The sequence below is a fragment of the Aythya fuligula genome, chromosome 4, assembly GCF_009819795.1.
Source record: "Aythya fuligula isolate bAytFul2 chromosome 4, bAytFul2.pri, whole genome shotgun sequence".
In the NCBI taxonomy this organism is placed as follows: Eukaryota; Metazoa; Chordata; class Aves; order Anseriformes; family Anatidae; genus Aythya; species Aythya fuligula.
In genome coordinates this window covers 29,500,469-29,522,329 of record NC_045562.1, presented here as the reverse complement: position 1 = coordinate 29,522,329, position 21,861 = coordinate 29,500,469, and the positions used below count along the sequence as shown (strand labels likewise).

At 37.1% G+C, this 21,861-nt stretch overlaps 1 protein-coding gene across 11 annotated transcripts in view; it reads left to right on the top strand.

Moving 5' to 3' along the window:
* The window catches only part of RAPGEF2 (Rap guanine nucleotide exchange factor 2), a 180,730-nt gene that overhangs the window by 117,475 nt on the left and 41,394 nt on the right, over positions 1–21,861 (top strand). For 9 of the 11 annotated variants that reach the window (XM_032185981.1, XM_032185983.1, XM_032185980.1 and 6 more), the window contains one exon: positions 17,173–17,304. The exons of 1 other annotated variant lie outside the window; for it this stretch is intronic. In XM_032185981.1, the coding sequence (XP_032041872.1) occupies positions 17,173–17,304 (132 nt within the window). Of the gene's footprint in view, positions 1–1,784; positions 1,809–17,172; positions 17,305–21,861 lie in introns of those variants that run through there. One more of the 11 variants, XM_032185989.1, reaches the window with a different exon arrangement.

The following is a 21,861-nucleotide window of genomic DNA, read 5'->3' as shown; positions in this document are numbered from 1 at the left end:
TGCAGGAGGTAATGGAATGCTGTGTTAAGAATTGTAGGTTAAAAATATCAGGGAGTTAGGCAATGTGCAAATAGAGTGGCACCAATTCCATTGCAACAAGAAATAAGCATATTCAGCTATGAAAATCCTGTGCCTCAGTATCTCAAGCATCTTCCACCTCCAAAATATTGGTGTTCCCTTGCTTGATGGAGAGTTTTCAGCGATACTTGTGCTTGGACTTGAGCTATTTCCAGTTGATGTAGTCTGTACGGTTTAGCAAATTAACCTGTAAAAATATTCCAGCCAGATGGAGTAAGTTATATTTTTGGAAACTTCATCTTTAATTATCTAAGACAGGAAATCTCAAATTGTGATATACAAAGAACTATGTGGCTTGAAGGGTTATTGGAAACTGCTATTGGTAGTGCGACTTGTTTGTGCGTTGTGATTGCCAGTAGTACCATTATGCACAAGTGAGGGGAAGTGTCTTGTGTTCTATGCTCTGCTGCTAGGGTGACCTGAAGCTTTTCTGCACAATCCTTCTGTACATGATGGTTTTACAGGTTGTCTGCAGGATCAGGGAAATAATTATCTGTGTCAAAAAGATCACTGCACATGATTTAGCAATTAGAAAGCACAGTTCCCTAATGCTCAAATTTGTAAACTGGGATTGGTTAAACATTGAAACTCTGCTTTGACCATCAGCACTCTCGGAAAATAAATGAGGCTGATGCTGGAAACTTGTAATATATAAATAAATAAAAATTCCAGTTTATTTGAAGTTGGGTTTTCTTCAACATTCCTATTTTAGATAGTTTTTATTCCTTGTTGTGTTCTAGGCTTTAAATTGCTACAAATTACTCCTTAACATCATCCTTGATGTCTGAAAAGCTGAACTAATTTTATTAGCCCTCTCAGGAATACACATTTGTGTGATTTTTATGTGAAATAAATGCAGGATTTTCAGGATAATTTTAAAGTCTGATTTTAATTTTTTTCTATCCTAGATGCAACAGTTGATACATTTTAACATTAACATTTATTAAATATTTACTTAACATTTGTTAAACATTTACTTTTCTGTTACTATACCTGATACATTCTTGTTAGCTTTACCTGAATTTAGAAATGAATAGAATTAATACTATTAGGGAAAAAAAATCATGGTAGGGTATTTGAAGAGTAAACTAGTATTGAGGGTAATACTGAAGCAATGTTTTCGGTATTCTTTATTGCCAGTGCTGCTGGCTATGAAGGCCCTACACGACAAGTGTAGGCAATGTTAAGGGTTTGAGAAAAATGAGATGTCTCAAGATTTACCCTTGACCAAAGCTGCTTGTACCTGACACATCTCGTTTTCAGTGTTGTATTTAGAAATGTCTGCTAGCTGTAGTGCAAGAAAAGCATGGGGTGACCTGTGCAGCTCTGCAGGCTTTTTAGGATTCTAACCTTGGTGTGCTTAACCTGCCAATCTGTCCCTGAAATGTAAGTGACACTTGTACACTTCCCCAGTAGTGGATGCTTGGTTGTTCTTCCAATTCTGTTACCTTGCCAGCAGTCTTTTTTTTTTTTTCTTTTTTTTCCCCTGCTGTTCATTTTGAGACAGTGATGATTCAGCAGAAAACCGCCGGAAGAATAAACTGTACCGAAGGGGTATCTGATCTGAGCACTGCTCAGTGGGTTGTTTGTGGAGAGCTGATCCTATGCCCAGTAGCTGGAATTTATAGGAGCATTTGTCATTCCTTCCTAAATCTGTGTTTATACAGAGATATTAGGAGGGTAGATGAAGGACAACAGATTGAAGAGCTTTTATGTGGGTGATGTTGAAGGTAAATAGCCTTATATTAACATATCACCTGACCCAAATACTGCTGCTGCATAGCTCCTAATATAGCTGAGACGTTTTACTGGATACAAGAGCTTTCGTCTGATTTCTTGCTTGGAAAAGACGAGTATCATGACAGTGGTATTTGGTGAAATAACTGCATAGATGGGATGAAATCTAGAGTAGGTGTAGTTTGTGACTTGCACTTGTGATGCTGGACGCAGCTCCTAGACTAGTTCAGTATAGTGATGTGCAAGAACAGGGGTTCAGCCTCTGGCCAAAAGGTGGCTTCTATATTTCTGGATGGTGCTGGGCACAATGTGACCAGCTGACCTGGGACTCTCTGCTTGGTCTAAACTTTAAGCCGGAAAAAAAAAAAGTAAGGGCGTGAGTCTTTTGTGATCTGGGGTCTCCACTGCAGACACTAAAGCACAAAACACCGGCATGTTTAGCTCCCTTCTCATGAAAAGTGAAGGAGGATTTTCCTGAGTAGAGAGCAGCCTGCTAAATCTACCAGCTGGACTGGCTAGTTCTCCAGCTGTTCCTGACCCCTGTGTTACAGGCAGTCAAGTTGATCTCTCCTGTAATATGCTGTTCCTCCCAAAGCCAGTCTGGAGTGCCTTAAAAAGGTATCAAATAATTCGGTCTCTTTCAGAGCTCAACAGGTGCTGTGCTTTCTGGTCCTTGTGGCGGGTGGCATGTGGAAGGGTGGTTGCCCCTCCTTGAGTCGGGAATGTCTTCGGAGTGCCGGTTTATCGAGTCACTGTAAATGACAAAGGAAAGCTCTGATCTATGTGACAAAAGGCAAAGATTTGCCTTATGATGTGAAGATGTCTCTCTGCTCAAATACATGAATGGCATTTGCAGCTTATAATGGAGATGACACTTCTCATTTGGACTGGGAACCTGAAGAAGGGTTTAATGCTACCCTTCTCATCAGCCCAGGCTTTTTGACATGATTCAGGAGCCAGTTTCTTTTCCTTACAGAGGAAAAACAGGCTCACAAGCTGCAATGTTTTGCACTTGTTTGCATCCCATTATAGCTGCATTTAGTATCCGCTAATAAGTTAATGCGCTATTGCAGTCATGAAATGTAGCTGCACGTAGTGCTTTTAACTTGTGACCTGTAGGTATCTTATTGCAGCTCTTCTGGTGCTGGTGTCCGGGTGAAACCATTGCCAAGGTCTGGTAGCAGTAATGCATCTTCTCGGTGACTGCAGCCACCTGATCTACACAAGTGTATAGACAGCCGGAGGGGAAGCATGTTGGAAGCCCAGACCATAAGCAGTGCTTGTGCTCACACTTCTCAATCTGCGATTTCTTTCACTTGCTCTATAAATATTGCCTCGTTTCATCTGAGGAGTCTGTCAGCTTGCTCTCTTACAAGCACAGGCGCTGTGCACTGGGTCATTTGGACACTGACTGGGTAGGATTTATTAGTTTACAGCTTGACTCCAAACTGTGACTTTGCAAGTAAGAAAAATGGATTAAAGCTTTTTTTTTTTTTTTTTTTTTTTTTTTTTTTCCCCCTTCTGTGAAGAATGATTTCATAAAAAATGACGTCGTGCTATTCTGCAGGTCTGCTCCCTTTGTGTATTTAGTCATGTTGGCTTGCTTTATAGTTAAAAATAGGCTTTTACTGTTCTGTGCTGCTGTTACTCCTGCCGAGCCAAGAAAATGGGAGCTGGATTGTGTTCTTAGGGCTCCATCCACAGCATTGTTTCCTAAATTCCTACCACTGCTGCGTGCCTGACAACCTCCTGAATGCTGTAGGAGTTGCATGAGTGTTGGGAAGGGCTGCTGTGGGATGTTTTGCAAGGGCAGAGCAGAAGGGGAGAACGTGGCAGGGGCACTGGAATGTCAATTTAATCCTGGGAGTGAAATTAATGGTTTGAAATTGGGGTGGTGGAGAACATCGTATGTGGAAGCTGGATGCATTTGGTTGTGGTTGAAAGTAATAATAATTCTAGATTTTGGGAAATGTAAACCAAGCTGTAGGAATTATTTCTTACTTAACTGTATCGTAGGTGTGTGGACTCATCAGCCCTCTTCTCATTTCAACCCAACTAGGTTTTGTGTGCTCTTGATTGTTACTATGATTTTAAAATTGCATTTAAGCAGCTAAAAGTACCTTAAAACTTTCATCGTACTGTGTCTGCTGCTGTTTTTTCCCTGATCAGGGTGCAGCTTGATCTCTAAATCTTAATTTACTCCTCATACTGATCTAGGAAATAAAAAAAACCCTTCCAAATACTTAGCAGAGAGTTAATGCCTGCCATTGCAGGTTGCTCAGGAGAGAGCCAGATGCCTTCCTGGTGTGCTTGTATTTTCAGTTTTGACTCACATCACCAGTGGACTATCATCAGATTTTTTGGCCTTTGAATAAGAAGTTGAATATAGAGGATCTTTCATTGCAAGATTGTTGAATAATGTATAAATTTTTCTTCACTTTTAAGGAACCATGAGGAAGAAGAAAATGAATGTATGGATTTAGGAATGTTCGTGAAGTGTAATTTGAATAATTAACTCTGTTTGGAAATGATGGTCCACTGAATTTTTTTTTTTTAATTTTTGCTAAAAAGTAAAGCTTTGACAACAGTAGGAGCAGAATAAAACACAAGCTAAAATGAAAACAGTGTTAGTTTTTGTTAATAAGCGTAAAAATCCATACGGTATGCGTACATCTCCTTGCCTGCTGGTGTATAACTTCTATAAACATTTTTTGTTGTCTGACTTGGGTGGTTTCTGCCCTGTTCAGTCTTGCTCAATTCCAAAAGAATAGGTCCCTTTAGTTACTAATGTTCACTCTATTACCTTTCTAGTTTTATGGGGAGATGAGAGATTACTTGCACTTCAGAGCAAAGATTTCAGCTAATTCAGTTTAGCAGAGTTTCCAAGGTTCCTGAATACAGCTGATATTCCTAAGTAAATGGATACTAAAACATAGCTTCATGAACTGTGGAGTTCATGTCAGCAATAGTATACAGAAAATCTAGTTATCTGCCTCTTCCTGTTGAAGGAAGAGGTTGTTTAGACAGATAAATGTCAGTCCTACACCTGCCACTTCCATTAGTATTGCACATTTCTAATCCTTCTGTGACGATGGTGCCCAGGGAAAACTAAATTTAGGAATTCCTGAGTTAGAGTAATAGTTTTTTTTTTTCTTAAGTGGTGGTTTGGTGTTGCAGCTGGGATTTTATTCAGTTAAGCATGCAAAGATAACATGGTAAATATAGTAAATGACTAAAACATCTACCATGGTTATGAAAGAGTAACCTCCTTCATCTCTGCTAATGCGAGGTGTTGTAACCAAGACCATGCTGGCACCATCAGAAATCAGTGGTTAGGATTTGACTCCCCCATTCTCTGGTTATTACAAGGTGACCTAATGAAACAGGTGATGTACATGCACACATCCAGGATCTTTATAGCTTATCTTCTGATAAATGGGAGAAAAAAGATTAAAGTTACTAACTGTATTTGCAGAATGGCCTTCAGTCCTAGTATTTCCAGATGATTTGTGTGTTCTCTTATTTTTCTGCAGCTTGGCAATCTGATTTAAAATGTCTCTTCCTAAATAGGCAGCAATGAAATATATATTCAACTGATTCCATGAAATAAGTTTTTACATGGATTGTTTTTTTAGTGTACTGTTTACCTAAGGAAGGAATACAAGGGCTGATTTAAACTTTCTATGCATGCCCGTACAGACACAAATAAATGTATTCCTGGAAGCCACATCTGAATGTCAGCATTTTGAGTGGAATAACATGATGCTTAAATTGACTGTCTCCTTGCTGTAAAGCAGGCTTGGTTTTAGCAGGCACCATAAAGCTCCTCTTGTTTTACCTGTATAAGCCAGTAGGGAAACCATTATCTCGTGAGTGGGTTGTTTTGGACATTGGAAGCATTGGGTGAAAACAAGGCTGGGCTAATTGAATTTACCATTTGATATTACTGTTTTGAATAACACTTTGACTATAAATAAAAGCTCAGCCAGTTGTTTCAAAATTCAGTGGAAAGTACTCTTAATGTAAAAGATGGGTCTCTATTGAGTTGTGTAAGTAAATGCAAGTGGCTCTGCGCTGCTGCTGCACGGGGCTCCTGAATGGAGTGGAACACCTTTGGGAACACATTTGCACTCACCAAAGACTCTCCAGAAAAGAAGAAAAATAGTCCTTTATTTTTGGTTACCTTTCCCTACAATCATCACCCACGAGGAGTTCTTTTGTCCAAATTCCTAAATGTTCACTGTCATTCAGAGGAGCTGGAATCTTGTTCTGTGCAACAGAACAGAAACTCTAGGGTTGTTAGGATTGCATGATACCACATACAGTCTTAAAAGTTTGTGTCAGGGTGAAAAAAATGCATTATTTTCTTTGGCTACCATAGGAGAGAAAATGTAAGCAAGGCTGGGAGTATTAGAGCAGCGTTCTTTGCGATTGTATTGCCATGGCATTAATACTGTTACAATTTCAAGATTCATAAAATAAGTAATAAAGTTATTTGCCTAGTTAGTGAGCACAGCATTAAAAAAAAAACATTGGTAGAATAAAAACATTATTAGGATTTTGCAGCATTGGCCATGTATAAAGGGAAAAACTTGCCACTTAAAAATAATCTGAGTTATCTTGCTTCTGTGCTATTTTTACATTATCAGAAAAACAGTGACACATTATGAGGGCAACAAGTGTTACCTTCATAATGCAAATATGAAACCTTACTCTGTACATTAATCTCTGAGGTATTGTCTCTAAGATGTTCTTAAGCAACCTTTCTTTTAAAAATCATCTTATTTTAAAAATATGCAAATAAACTTGTAGTATTACTAATATATTATTAAATAAAAAAAAGCAAATATAAATAAAAAGAGCAAAAATTATGTCTCCATAAGCAAAATTGTCTCATTTTTTCAGACTATTTTAAAATTTTCTTTCCAATCATTATTTCAGAATGTTCACTGTTGTGTGATTAGGAATTTTAAAGATGCGAATATTAAAAATACACATTTCTGCTTTTATATTAAAGAGTTAAATATAATATTCTTATTTTCAAAAGGCTTAATGTGTACCTTGACCACTTGTGCATTGAGAATATATATCTTGCAGTATTGCAATCTGTCAGTTAATTTGGGATGAAGCAAAACTGTGAGTCTTTGTCAGATGAGGAAAACAGGAAATTTTATTGTAGAGCAAGCACATGCAAAACAAGTAGTCTCGGTACATGGTTTTTAATTTGTAGGTGGACATTAGTGGACGAATTATACGTTTCTTTCCTATTGCATAGGTTAGTGAAAAGCAAAATTATATTGGGAAAAAAATATTCTTGTGAGCCATATTATAAGGCAAACGTAAGCATGTAGTTAAATCTCACAGTGTGGCATTGATATGTCTGCAGACATTAAATTTTAAAAAACAATGATAATAATTCTGAATTCTCAGGTCAACTTTGTCAAATGTATTTCAATTCATTATTTTACAGAGATAAAGCTGTGCACAAATGGAAATCTCCAGTTTTTGCATGTTTACATAAAAAATATTTTCCTTACAAGTATACAGAATACAGCTGTCTTTACTAAGAAGCTGCAAGTAATAAAAAACTAAAATGTTATAATGTTAATCGTGTTGACTTCTGTGGTTTTCTTCTTCCTTTGGTTAGGCAGTTTCTGAATGAAAGTGTGACAAATCAAGCTGGCCTCTGATTTTTCTGCTTGGAGGAGTGACATGGATCTGGAAGGGATTTTCTGGGTCACTGCCATTGCACACTGCTGTTGCACAGCGCATTCATAACTTTGCCTAGCTTCAGTTCAAAACCTTCTCTGCCACAGCTCCTGTTGAGCATGGTTTTGAGAGTCTGAGGTTCAATAGGCAGCACCTTTCAACTTTCTGCTCATTAGTTTTTGCACCTGTATTGCCTCTTGCTTTAAATGTTTCATTTGAGTCCTTCCTCTTTCTAGATAGTGATCATTTCCTTTCTCAGCTCAGGCTAAATAACTGCATGCTAAAAGCTCCTCTTACGCTTTCTCAAATACTACTTTTTCCTCTTCCTGATAGTTCTCTGAATCTCTTCAAGTATATGACTTCAAGTTGGAAACATGTAGCTGGGAATGTGTGCAGTATTCCAGCTAAGGTCTCCTGGGGGGCATGGGTAAGAGCCCCAAACTCCTGTATTTCTGGGTGCTGCATGCATTCATCTCATCAGGTTCTTTTTCTGCTGCATCGCCTTGGCAGCTCAGTCACCCTCTGGGCAGCTACCTACTGGAACTATTTTAACAGTAATTTCTGACAAATTCACAGATTGTTTTGTTCTCAAAGTCTAACATCTTCTTATGCTAGTACTCTCATGCACCAGGTAGGCATCATCTTGCTCTCAGGGACCTGTCCTTTTTTCCCCTACTTGGAAAGATTTACTGTTTGGTCTTAATCTGTAAGTTTTCTCTGTGATTGGGTATAAAACAGAAAAGCAACATGTGGTGTAAGAAAGTCCTGCTGATGGAGTCTTCAGCATTTGACATTGCACGCATATCCTAGGTCTTTGCTTTAACCATTTTAAAAGCACCCAGGATAGATGTTTTCAGCTTTGGGCTAGACTCTTTGCTTGTCTGTAGTGTTTTACAATCCTGAGTGGTGCTTTAAATCTGGAAATAAAATCCAGCAGCAGGTGCCATCATTATTTACCTCTGCTGGTGTAATTTTGTATCCCCGTCGTGCTTTTTAGAATGCTGCATAGGAAACCTGAAATGAGTCTGTACACAAGGTGTACTTGATCATACTATCATTTATTTAAAATGTTCTGCAGGATTTAAAACATATTCTTTGAAAATGTTTGAATTAACGTTTCCTGTAAACGTATGTGTACACGTAAAATGTTCTTGAACTTTTTATGCTTTTCCATCCTTAGACATAAATCTTTTTCTGATTTCCTGTGGAAGCAAAGTTTGTAACCATGTTTGCTATTCCTTCCTCTCCCATAATTACTTGTAACAGGCCAAAGAGTTCAGAATTTGCCATTACAGATTTCCAAAACTCCTGAAAGTGGGCCATGTTGTTTCCACTTTAGCAGCAGAAGTTAATATATTAAAAATCAAAACAGCCACAAGAGCAAGTATTTAGAAGTATCATCAACTGGAACATGCATTACATTAGTATGGAAATCAATTATTCCCAGGAGGGAAATCTCTGCAAAGCTAGGGTTTATTAATTTTGTCCTCTACATCTATTGCTATTTAACAGGGAGTTTTTGCTGCAATTCAGTAGCTGAGCTGAGTTCACAGCGAAGTAGAAACATTTGTATGAGTTCCAGAGAATAGTATATGTACTGCTGTACAACCTGTGTACATGTTCCTGCTAAACCCCTAGCTAGGCTGCTTGGGTTCTGAGAAATATTTGGAGCATTTTGCCTAATGTATGGTTCCCCCTCAGTTTTACCTGCAGAGCAGTACGGTTTCTGTCAGAACATCATATTTCTTCACTGTGCCAAAGGAGAGAAATAGAACACTGTTTTGTGACTTCTTGGGGTTGTTTTCATCTCTGCCACTCTGAGATAATTCAGAAGAAAACTGAGGTGCCTCAGAGTGGTCTGTAATTGCAGCTCAAGGGCCTCTTGGCTGTCAGTTTTCATTATTTCCATGGTAGGAATTCCCTTCCTAGTTTTATTCAGTATTTTTGCACAGCACAGACTCTGGGAATAGTAGTGCTTGGTGAGACAGCGGGTTGGGTTCTCTCACCATGAGATGTGTGCTATGTCTCTGCAAGTCTGCAGGCATAAGACTAGAGTAGAATTTCTGCATTTTACTATTTGAGCACTTGTTCAAGGTGACAAAAAAAAAAAATAGGACCTGATGTAAATCTTAGAAGCTTTATGAAACAGCACAAACTGGCCAATATAAAATACCCAGTGCTGTTAATGAAAAATGCGGGAGGAAGCCTGGTAAAATCCTACCTGCTCCGTTCCGCAAGGCTTCCCTTCAGCTGCACTGTTTGGGTGACAACTTCAATAGAGCAAAAATCTTGCAGGAATTAAGCTGAAGATGCAGACAGAACAGAAAATCTTCCCGATGAAGGGGATTTAAAAATCGCACACAGTGCTTGAGCAGTGGTGTTCTTGGCAAAATCAGCTTTGCTCTTAACTCTAGGTGAGGCAGCATAACTGAAACATTTTGCAGAACACGTTTCTCCATGCTCAAAGAGTTGTCTGTACTTAAATGTATATCCACAGTCAAAACAGCTGGGAAACAGTCATTTGATATCGAATCCTTGCACAGCAGGACCACTCCAACCATCAGAGTAGGTATTTTAAAAGTACACAATTAGCCTTTGTTGAAGAAGTTACACTTTTACCAAGTATTTTCTGAATGAGATAGACTTGTGAATAAACTCCTGAATAAAGATCTAAATAAAAAAAAAATAATTTGATCTTGCAGAACTGCTGCTGCTTGTTATAAATACATAATGATGCTTTGTGCTCCAAATCTCAAGAACCTGAGAAAAGCTTTTGAAAATGATGTCCTCAAGCTTACTATATTTTAGTTCAAATCCATTCTGTATTTTTCTTTTGTATTCTTGGTTCACTCTCACTTTAAATACATCGATGATACTTTTTTTTTTTTTTTTAAATATTGAGTTGTTGCCAATACATTTGTGTTTGCTGAAGGAACAATGCTTATGCCAAGTTTCCTGAAAAAGAAGCTTGAATATAAAACACTATATTGGATCTGTTGCACAAATGCTGTCCAAAAAAAAAAAAAAGGCAAATACTAACAGAGCAACAAAGTTGGTTCTACAACAGATGAGGTTAAGTTACAGAAGAATGGGTGTGTGTCGGTGATGCATTTCATACTTTTCCTTTGAAAAGTGTTTTCCCTGACAGCTTTTCTCTGTTCCCCAAATACCCATTTACATTTCACCACCTCTGTCCCTGTGCAGAAGTCAATAGTCCTTCAAGCAAAGGATAATTATGTTCAATGCATTAAATGCTCATAGGATTAGCTGCCGAGAGCTATGAGATGTACATGAAGTGGCAGGCATTGTGTGTTTTGTAAGGGGAACAAAATGAAGTACACCCACACGCTATGTCTCGCTTGCTCTCTCTGCCCAAGACCAGTGTGTCACATTGCATTGGTTTAAGCCTCCAAATAGTTTTATGGGGGAGTACCTGTAATGAATTATGAGTGCAGGAGAAGTATGAGGAGCTTGCCTGAAAAATCCTCATTACGCTGCTTTGCTTTTTGTTGTTGTTGTTAGAGAAATTCTACTGTGGGCTTTGTATATAAACAATCTGCTAAACAGATTGCACGAATGCAGTATTTCCAGAACGGGGTTTGTCTTGTGTTGTAATCAAGATGAAAAATGTTTTTAAGAGTAGGTCTTTGTGAGCTTTGAGTCACTGTTTCACACGAAGGTGTCTATTTGATTGAGGAAAATAAGTAGATTTAAAATATGTGAGATACTTTTGCATAAAGTAATTACGTACAGAATGCATAATTTAAGGTGGAAGGTTTTTTCATCTGTTTTTAGCACTTAACTCTTCTCTTGCTGAAGTTTACAAAGAAAACATCAATACTATATTGATATATATAATAATAAATGTTTGCCATCCCACCTCTACATAAAGGGAATCCTGCTTCCATGGGAATCGCATCCTAATTTCAGCTGTGAATAGCTTAAACTTTTCTTTTAAATTTAACTCTGTGCTGGCCATGTCAGCCTGCATCATGTCTTTAGGCAGAATCAATAGAAGTTACTTTATTATTCTGTAATTACTTAAATTGACTGCTGTGTTTTAAATCACTGAACCATAAAAATCTTTTCCTTGATGTCTCTCTTGGTTAGGAAGTGAATTATGTTGAAATAGCACATAAATAGCGCACTGATGAATGCCCACCATTAGTAGTAATATTTCTTCCTTTAGTCATTAAATATTGTAAATCTGAGTATATCATTAAAAACCATAAACAAATTTACAGATGTTTAATAGAAAAATAAACAGTTACATAAAGTAGTGAAATGAGATGTTAATGACTTGATGGGATACTGAAGTATGCAGGGTTTGAAATCTAGGCTATTCTAGTACAAGATAACTTCAAAATTTTAATCTTGAATAAGGAAAAATGGGGAAGATTTAAGGCATAGTATTTCTTGTATTTTCATAATATGACATTTATTACATTCTTTCATTAATAAGCAAGTACAAGATGTTTCTAGTAATAGTATGAGGTTACAAGAAACAGAACATCTTTCATAGTATTACAGTATTTTTTATTACATTATTAGAAAGCAGGTTCTACAAGTAAGTGCTGAGAGGCATATATTTAGAGGCTGAAGAATCAGTGTTCATGTTTCTTCAATTTCAGAAATTGGAAGCATGTCATAAACGTGGTATTTTGTGTAGTCCTATGTCTACCATGCAGTGGCACATTATTGCCTATAGATCTGTTCATTGGGAATTGCTTAAAACAATGTTACGCCATTGTTCTCAAATTTCATATTTCTGTGGATGTTCTTCAGCCAGCCACTGTGCAGGCTTTGTAAATCTTTCATAAAGTGCTGAATGGCATTCAGTGGAAGACCTTGCTTATAAAATGCTTACTGACGGGTTTGCTCTAAAATGAGCGGTGTAGTAGAACTCTCTAACCAGAGTTCCTCTTGTACTTCAAATATATACGTTCATGTTTCTTTCCCATTATTGCATGTATACTTTTTCCACATGTAACCACACTAAAAAAAAAAATAAATATAACAACAAAAAAAATTAAAGAAATATCCCTTAATATACACCTTAAAGACTTTGATATACTCCCTAGTAAATATTCTGAAGATATACTCATTTTCTAATGTACTGGTTTAGTAGAGCAAACCTAATGACATCCTGAGTAGAGGCTGGACAGAATGCAAAGGAGTTCAAGTGATCCTCTGAGGAAGAGGACGAGCCCAGCACAGTCCCCACGGTGGCACGTAGTCACTGCCTCCTGTCATACAGAAAGGCATGCTGGAGAGTAGGAGAAAATCATGATGTACTTAAAATAGGAGGAACATATTCAGAGCAAAATAATTGTTAGCTTTGCATGCATAAAATGGTGACTCACTTTGAGGGTGGAAGTAATAAAATGCTGCTTTTAATATAGGAAGATATGATATGGTATAAGGTATTTTCAAAGTGGAGGTACTTCTGTGCGCTTAAGAAAGTTTCATGTAGTGGTTCAAGTTTATATTTATTTTATGACTTTCAAGAAGTAAATGCTTGGAATTCCCAGATGCACAGTTTTTCCTCCAGATTCCTCTACATGTGTATAAACTGTTTAAACATGTACATGTATACGTGCACACTTATCAAGAGCTACAAGTACACACACGAAATACTGTTTTGACCTCTGCCAAATTAAGATTAGATCTTTGGTGTTAACTATTTTATTGATTCATGCTCTGTTCTAAGAATTTATTTCCCCTGTTATCTTATACCTTTTTAGGTCTTGGCATATATAGCCTTAATGTTTTTCATTTACCCAGTTTGTCCTTGAAATAGGTTATCAGGGCAGTTATCTGGTCCTTTTAATGACTCTCAATTATTTAATATAGTGTCCATGTAATAGGCTTTGTAGTTACATTTACTGAAGAATGAATCATGTGTTTATTTTTCTAAATTACCCTGCCATGTTTTTACTCCATCTGCTGGGTCATTCTGATGCTGTGACTATGAGTATTCAATAATAAAGTTAAGAAATGCTCTATATTGCTGACTTTGGCAAAGCTGTAGTTCAGTCTTTTGTGGTATCATGGTGCTCTTTACGTAAAACATACAAGTTGCATTTTCTTTTATTACTCTGAAAGACTCTGTAAACCTAGCTGTCAGGTCATAAAAATGCAGAAGAAAAAGTTGTCTCTTTGGTTCTGATGCCATCAGTGGTGTCTGCAGTCTGTCCCAGCTGATGCTCCGAGGGAAGCGGTATGCCCTTAAATTTTCTAATATTACCGTGTGATCCAGAGGATAAGGCACATGTTTTATCTAGCCTTTATGTGCTTGAAAACATTACAAGAAAACCTTTATTCTTCTGGGATACTAAATGCTGAAGGCAGTCTTAAGCTGTTGAATGGAATGAGAGTTGAATGCAAGCACTGAGTGCTCAAATTTCACAATAAAGTGATGTTCGGTAGCACAGAAAATAGATCTATAGTAGTGCAGTTAAATGTTGTGTCTTCAAAAGCACAGATTGATGTTCCTAGCCAGTTCTTCACTGGATGTACAGCAGAGCTTCGTGATGTTATTTTCTAACAGTGCTTTTTCGCACTGCACGTAAGAAATGAGGTGCAAATACCCTGATCTGAGCCAGACAGCCTTGTGCAGGTTGCTGGTGCTACTCAGGCTGTTGAAAGCTGCATTTTATTCTTGAACGACTTGCTGGAAGCTGTTTACCTGACATTATTGCCCTCCACAAGGGAAACGGGTGGCCTCTTTTGTTGAAAATTTAGATGCCTGCATTTGTCATTATCATCAGTGTTTTGCTTCTTTCCCATGATGTGCATTAAATATTTTGAATAGCAGGATGCGGCCAAGACAGAAATGCATGCATTTCTCACGCGCTCCTCGAGCTCACCATTTAGATGTTTCAACTTTTGACTGTGTTTTATTTCTTGTCTCACAGCTTCTCACCTTCACTTATTTGAGGATAGGGCAGTTGAGTTGGATGTCGCTTTCAGGCATATAGCACAGAGACGTAGTATTCTGCAAAGATGTGAGCATGTGCTTCCTGCTTGTGAATAGTCCTATTTGATTAAGATCAAAGTGACTGGCTGGGTTGCCCTAAGTAAAATGCCTGCTTCTGATCTGCTGCTGTCACCACTTGGCAAGCCCATCACATGCAGCATGGCTTTGACTTTAGGAGCTATTCTGAAACTGGTAGTCACCAGACATTCAGCTGATTGTCTACAGCCAAAAAAAAAAAATCAGAAGGCTTGCTTTTATTTGCCTTGTGTATTATCACTTGTGGTGGAAACTCCTCTTCCAATCGCCTGTGTAGGAGCAAAATATAAATCCTTGCTGTTCATTTAAAACACTAAGTGCCACCATTATATTAAACATAGCTTGATTTCTTTTTTCTTTTTTCTTTTTTTTTTTTAAAATATACTAACTGGGTTTGCTTTGATGTAAGGCTCTAAAGGATTGTTATTGCATTGATTAACAATAAATGCAATTGTTAGTGGCTTGGAGATACTTGAAAGGCACTGTGAAAAATGAATGTGTTTGGCTGGGCTCAAGATTGTAGACATGTTACCTCCCTTTTGAGGTGATGTTTATTTGTGACTGAAACAGCTACCACTTGATAAAATACACAGCTTTCAGGATATTAGGCAGCATCTGCTCTGTGAGTTATCATTAGGCGTGCAAATCATAGGTGACTTGTGTCTGCATGTTAAAATAATATATAAGATTTCTACTCGGAAATAACCCTAGACTACTTTAATTCTAGGAGACTGTACTTTCAGAAGTAAATGGAGTTTTTATCAACATGTTACTAAAGCTGTGATGATTTACTTCCTATGCATTCTGCCTATAGGCAGAAAATCTACTAGAAATCTACTTATTTGTAGAATGGTTTGAATCCTAATAAAAAAAATACTGATATCACTAAATACTCTGCTGTTTTGTGCTGATTGAAACTCAAAGATTGCAAAGGGAACTAGCAAGGTCAACAGATATTATAACTAAAGCATTTTTTTCATCCTATGTTTTCTCCTTTTGATAGGTCAACAACACTGGTGAACATAATTAGATTTTTTTCTGGAGGCAGCATCAATGGCTTTATATAGAGTATTAGAGTATTTTAGAGTATTAGAGTATTGCTTTTGTTAATTGCCCTTTCATTCTTGATTGGTATATGAAGATCAAATCTAGCTCTGGGCTAGCTGAAGCTTTTTAGGGTTTTTAATGTCTGGTTCTTGGTTTTAGTTCCTCTTGCAGGTAAAAAAGTAAGAATTTTTCAAAGCATAGCCATATTTGCTGTCAATTCTGTAGTCATACTGCAGTAAGGAAGAAACCCTTTCTAGGTGTATTGGAATAGGAAATGCCAGTCAGCCTAAATATGACTGAGGTTTCCAGTTGGCTGTACTTTCACCACAAATGCTGAAGTCAGGGTTCTTCCAGGGCATGTACCATATGCAGCTTTAAGCCAGGCGAGCAGCAGCAAAATCATTCAGTACATCTCTGTAGAGCTGGTTGTTTTCTCAAGCACAGTTGCATTTGTGACTTCAGCAGGCTTTTTGTCTAACCATTTATCCTGATTGACCTATTCTGTCTTAATGCTGAAAAAGTTATTTTCATTTCCATCGGGGCAAATTGTAGTAGCACCAAGGTAGCATTAAAAACTGACGTGGGTGGACACCCTGTACATGGCATTCTTCTTACTCTCAATTGAGGTGTGTTTGTATCTGCCTTGTCTGAGTTGAAGCAAAAAGAAATTAATGGAGAAAATTTTTCAAATATTGAAGTATTTATTGCACACCAAAATCAATACTTTAACATCCTTTTATATAGGATAGATAGTGGTGGGATGCAAGCTTTTTGGGGAGAGGAGTATTTTGCTCCTGAAATAGCAATTAAATATTGTTTCAGACAGCAAATATTTTCCTTTATCAAAGTTCACTTTCTACAGCCTGGCAACGTTGACAGTTCTTACAGATTTTCATGGGACCTGAGTGCATAAAGCAATAGTAAAATACGTCACAAATGTTTGGTGGATGATTGTTAAAAGATCAAATGTCGTGTCTTGTTTCATTCCTCAGCGAAGCACGTGAGCAAACTCATTTCAGGATTGCAGTTCATTGCGGTTGTGTTGGTTTTCCCACATTTCCTATTTGCCGTCATGTTATTTGGCTCAAAGTATAACGGATAGTTCAGTGCCTTGGGTTTTACTTGTCTGTAAAGTACCCTGTTGAGTTCAGAAGCAAAAGAGTTAGCTAAACCCAGAGCAGCATTTGCTGTAACTATGTGACTTTACTCACTGTTAATCCTACTCCACAGGAAACCATTGATATTGAAGGCAGCACAACATTCATATGAAGTTCAATTCTACCCAAACGGTGTAGTAAGATACTAAAGAATTTGCCATAAGGGTTATCGCTTCATTGGTGTTTGTTCTCAGTTGTTTTTTTTTTAATCTCTTCTTATATTTGCAACACTTGGTGATATATTGCTGACTTCTGCACCAATCTAAAAAATTGGAAAACTCAAACTTTGATGCTGCATTCTCAAACCCCAATGGTTTTCTTGATGTAGTTGGTGCTGGCAGAGAGTAAAGAGTGACATACATGATTTAAGTTCATTTTGCTGTGTATCTACCTCAAATTGTAATGATGCTTTTTCTGCTCCACCTATAGCTTCCTGCAGATTTCACAAAGCTGCACCTTACTGACAGTCTCCACCCACAGGTGACCCACGTTTCATCTAGTCACTCAGGATGTAGCATCACTAGTGATTCAGGAAGCAGCAGCCTTTCTGATATCTACCAGGTAAGACTGCAAGGGATGCTGATGGGAGGTGCCGTTTCAAACAGTTCTGATGTTAATAGCTCAACGCCCGTGTTGCCGTGTATTGTCACTTCTTGTCTGAAGAAGTGATCGATAGATTTTAAAAAACTAATTTTCGCTTGAATCAGGATAATTTCAGGGTTGCATCTGCTTCTTACTAGATCTGATGTTTGAAAACTCAGCAGGTAATCTGCAGTGCAGTAACATGACATATGTTTCCTTAGTCTGTCACATACAAGTCAGCAGTGCAGAGGTGTAGTGTTTTTGCAACGTTTCAGGTTTCTACTTCATGTATTTTGTTTGTATTTTGTGGCTTTTTGGAGAGAAAATGCCCTGAATTTAAGCATGGAAAGCCAGTGTGACTCTTCAGTAGAGCTTTCTGGCTGAACTTAGGAGGCAAAGGGACTTTGTTCCCTGACTCCAGCATCTCACCTCACCTTTCTGAGTGCTTTGCCATTCATTTGCAGAGAAACAGCTGTGATGTTTACTGCTATTTTGAGAGGACTTTGAGATCTGTTGACAATAAGTGACCTGAGCTGGACATTCTGATAAAAAGTGAGATCAGGTTTGCAAAAGTATAAAGTATAGGTTTAGTACTTTGTCAAATGAGTGTTTTTTTTTTATTTATTTTTTGTTTGCTTGTTTGTTTGTTTGTCTTGGTTCTGTATTTTGTAGTTCTGAGATGTATTGGCTTCCAAATCTGGCACACATCTGTCTGGGAGAAAAAATACTCAGTGAGCAGCTTGTGCTGGCCTGACTTCAGGGGTATATTCTGATTTCTTCACCCTGTAGACAGCTGGTACTAGCCTCTTGGTAGTGCTTTTTCTCCTGGCTACCTGGGAAACATGGGGGAGTTTGAACTGGTGAGATTTCTGAAGCTATCACATGGCTGGGGGGCTTCTTGTTGCAAAGTTCTGTGCTCTTCATTTGGAGCAGAGCTTGCTGTGAAACATATCCCAGGGGTGCCTAAAACGTTTGAGGTGTTGTACTTGTTTTAAATACATTTTAAGAATATATAAAAAATAATGATATGAGGAAGTCTAGATCTTCCTCTTGGTATTTTCAGTTCTTGCAATGTCCTCTGGTAGGAAACCATAGCAATTTATTTAAATTAGATTTGATTCACTTTTTCAGAATAACATTCTTTTCTCAAAAGGATTTTGAAAAAAAAAATTAACAGGAACAATTCTACTTGAAGTATTATTTACTAGAAAAGGAAAAAATTTTGGTTTAGATGCTTTAAAAATACAGATATGTCCATTTAAATAATGGGAAAAGCATTATCTGTACAAATACAAATTAAGTTGTGAGCATATTTGTAACATGTAGTCTGTTTTAGAGGAATAAGCTTGGAGACTTTCCTGTAGTCTGAGGTAGGCTTGAAATAAAAGTCTCCGTTCAGTTTAAATAATAATTGCAATAATGCAAAGTCTTATTTTTGCAAAAAATATGTCAAAGTAACTGAACACTTTAGGCAGAACATATGTCAGTCAAGTATATTTGTCAAAATTTCTTCTGAAGAGAAGATTACTTTGAGATAGGATTTATGTTTATACTGTGAGGGTGAAGAAGTAAAATCAGCTTTGTTCTTTGTCTTCTATAGATTTTCATACCTTTTATTCTAAAGATTTTATGCTTAAGCATAAAAATACCAAGTACCTCTAGAGAGACACTTGTAGGTGGCATTTAGATGGTTATAGTCATACAGTTCATCTCTAGATAAGTTGCTGAAACTTTTACAAAAAGTTTTGGTAGAAAACCCTTATAACTGTAAGAAGGATCACTGAGTTCCTGGGAAATTAAAAATACTATAGGGAAGCTTCAGAGAAATACTTCTAGAGTCACCAATCTGGAGTATATCTCCTGTAGTAAGGTGTTTTTTTTCTTTTTTTTTTTTTTTCAGTAATGAAATCAACAGTATGGTTGGTGTTTAGAGAGAGTTAGTGATTTTTGTGAAGTATTTACATGGGGAATATTTACTTTAATATATTTACTTTCATATTTAAAATTTAATTTTTGTCTAATTAAAAAAATTTAGGATACTATGTCACATGCTTAAAAAATACTTTGCTTTCTTCAATTAATCTGCAGTTAATTGCTCATTTAAAGAATTCTTGGCACAGGTGTATTAAGATCTGTGTAATTGCACAGTGTCAGTGTAATTACTAAAATAACCTGTATCCCTAGAGACATCAAGTATTGCAAGCATTTAATGAAGAATGCTTTGTTTTAGACCATACTTGAAGTTTTTATTTAAAAAACAAAAGCACACCTGAATTGATGAATTCAGTTGTAGGAATTTATAAAGTTGGGAATCATAAACTCTCTAATTCTAAATTAATTTTGTAGTACCAAGTGCTGTCATTTTTTATAATTTCTCATATTGTCACAAACCATTAATTTCTTACTTCGGTTTCAGTTGTAAAGCAATATAATGTAGGAATGTTAAGTTAGGCTGTACTGCAAGAAGAAAAAAGTGACAAGATAAAACAGCAGTAATCTGAGTATTCTAGGATCAAGTCTGGGATTAAGTAGTCAGAAATACTTTTTGAAAAAGATTGGATCAGTCTTTTCACAATTATTTACCTTTTAATTCTCCCCCAAGTGTTTATTCAAAAATGATAAACCATAACAAAGTCACCTACGTTATTTTTTTTGCTTAAATTTTTAATAGATCTTAGGCAAAGCTCAGTATCATCGTTGTTCTAATTCTGTTCCATATTTAAAGGTATCTTTCCACTCAGTAGAATGGACTTCTCTTCATTACGTCTAAGTGGAAAGGAATGATTCAGAAAAATTGCCAACTTACCTTCTGATAGATTAAAAAAAAAAAAAAAAGTTTTCTTAAATTATACTATTAACTGGATCTTTGCTGTCAATGTCAGAGTAAATTATATGTCATGTTATGCATCCTAGTAAGTTTTAGTCCTGTAGCCGTAAGAGCAGCTGTTTGCAGGAAAAATATGTTCATGGCCTTTTCAGATTTTTTGAATAAATCATGAAGCTGAATTTTCAGATGCTTTCAGCATTGAGCTGAGAATATTGCCTTTTAAATATTAATGCTGTAACTAAATTTGTCAAATGTTGCACATGAAAGAACTTCTTTTAGGCTAAGAATTATTTACCACAATAAAATAAATAATCCTTTGTCGTTATCCACCCGAGTCTAAAAATAAATGTCAGGTGCCCATCAGTAAGGTTGTTAATGTTAGAACTTTTATTTTAGGGAATAAGTTCACCGTTGGCTACCTGTGTAACGGGGCTGGAGAGGAAGGGGATGCTGAGTGTTTGCTTGCGTGCGGGCTGGTATCTGCCAAGAACAATACTTTGCTCCTGCCTTGTGTTGACTTGGCAAAGCAAGTCGTTTACTGCTGCTTCTCATGTTTCGTTATATACCTCTTCCTATACGCTCCTGAATGCTTCCTATCCCTGACATGTTTATTGCCAGCTGATGAGCCCGATTCGAGAGTGGGGAGATTTAAGCCTCTGAATGCGTGTTATTCCTCCTCCCTCTCTTGGGAAAGCATTGTGTTGCCTGAGCTCCTTCCTTTGCCAGCCTTTCTTTGCCTTATCCTGTCCTTAGACTGGTGGCTTCCTGGCAGCCGTACATGCCCGCCCGTGTCTGCCCCAGACGCTTCCAGCAGTAAAGGAAGTGGGTAACATCCTTTCAGTGACCCTCCCAGGATGCGGGTAGCACTGGGAAATTTTCAAGATGTCAGCTTTTGTTTTCTCACGGGTCTGATAGCAGAACTCTTCAAAGAAAGGTCCATCTTCTAGAGATTTCATGGGCATTCACGCTATTTGCAGTACAGTTAAAAAAAATCTGACAAACTTAAATTTGTGTGAGATTTGTGTCTGCAATAGTTGTAATTGAATGTAATATATATTATCATAAATACATGAGAAACAGATACATATTATAAGTAGTTATATGGCTTCAATTTGGTAGCAATTTATTGATATTGTAACCTTTTACCCAGTGAGTTGAAAGATACTGTAAAACAAAACCTGAGCTGTGATTTCTCTCTGTGGAAAAGCTGGGTCCACTGTGCCTATATAGTGACAGGAGAAAAACTTTTAAACTAGTGGGATTTCTGCAAATGACTTCACTGAAGGCGCAGTGTCAGCGTTCTTGGTGTTTTCTATCAATATCAGCTTAAGAAATAAAAACAGAAGATTTTTGCTGATAAATATTCTTAACTTCCCCTTTTCAGTTTATTTTTTGGCCTTCAACCACAGTGATGATAACCTTAAAAAGGTGGATTTTTTTGAGATGGGCTTGGCAGTTTTATCAACTAGTTTGAAGAGTTGCATCAAACACAGATGAACCTATTTCTGATCTGCACAAGAATTGTCTTTAATTTTTTTCCAGTAATTTTCTCTTGCATGCTTGTAGATTCTTTGTCTTGTAGGTGGTGGTTTTAGTCACAGAGGGACATTTAGTCTTCAGAATGGATGTATTTCTTCCTCAAAATGTTTCCTAAGGTGTTGGAAAAGTATTTTAAAAATTCTGTTTAACTACTGATTTCCTAGTATTTT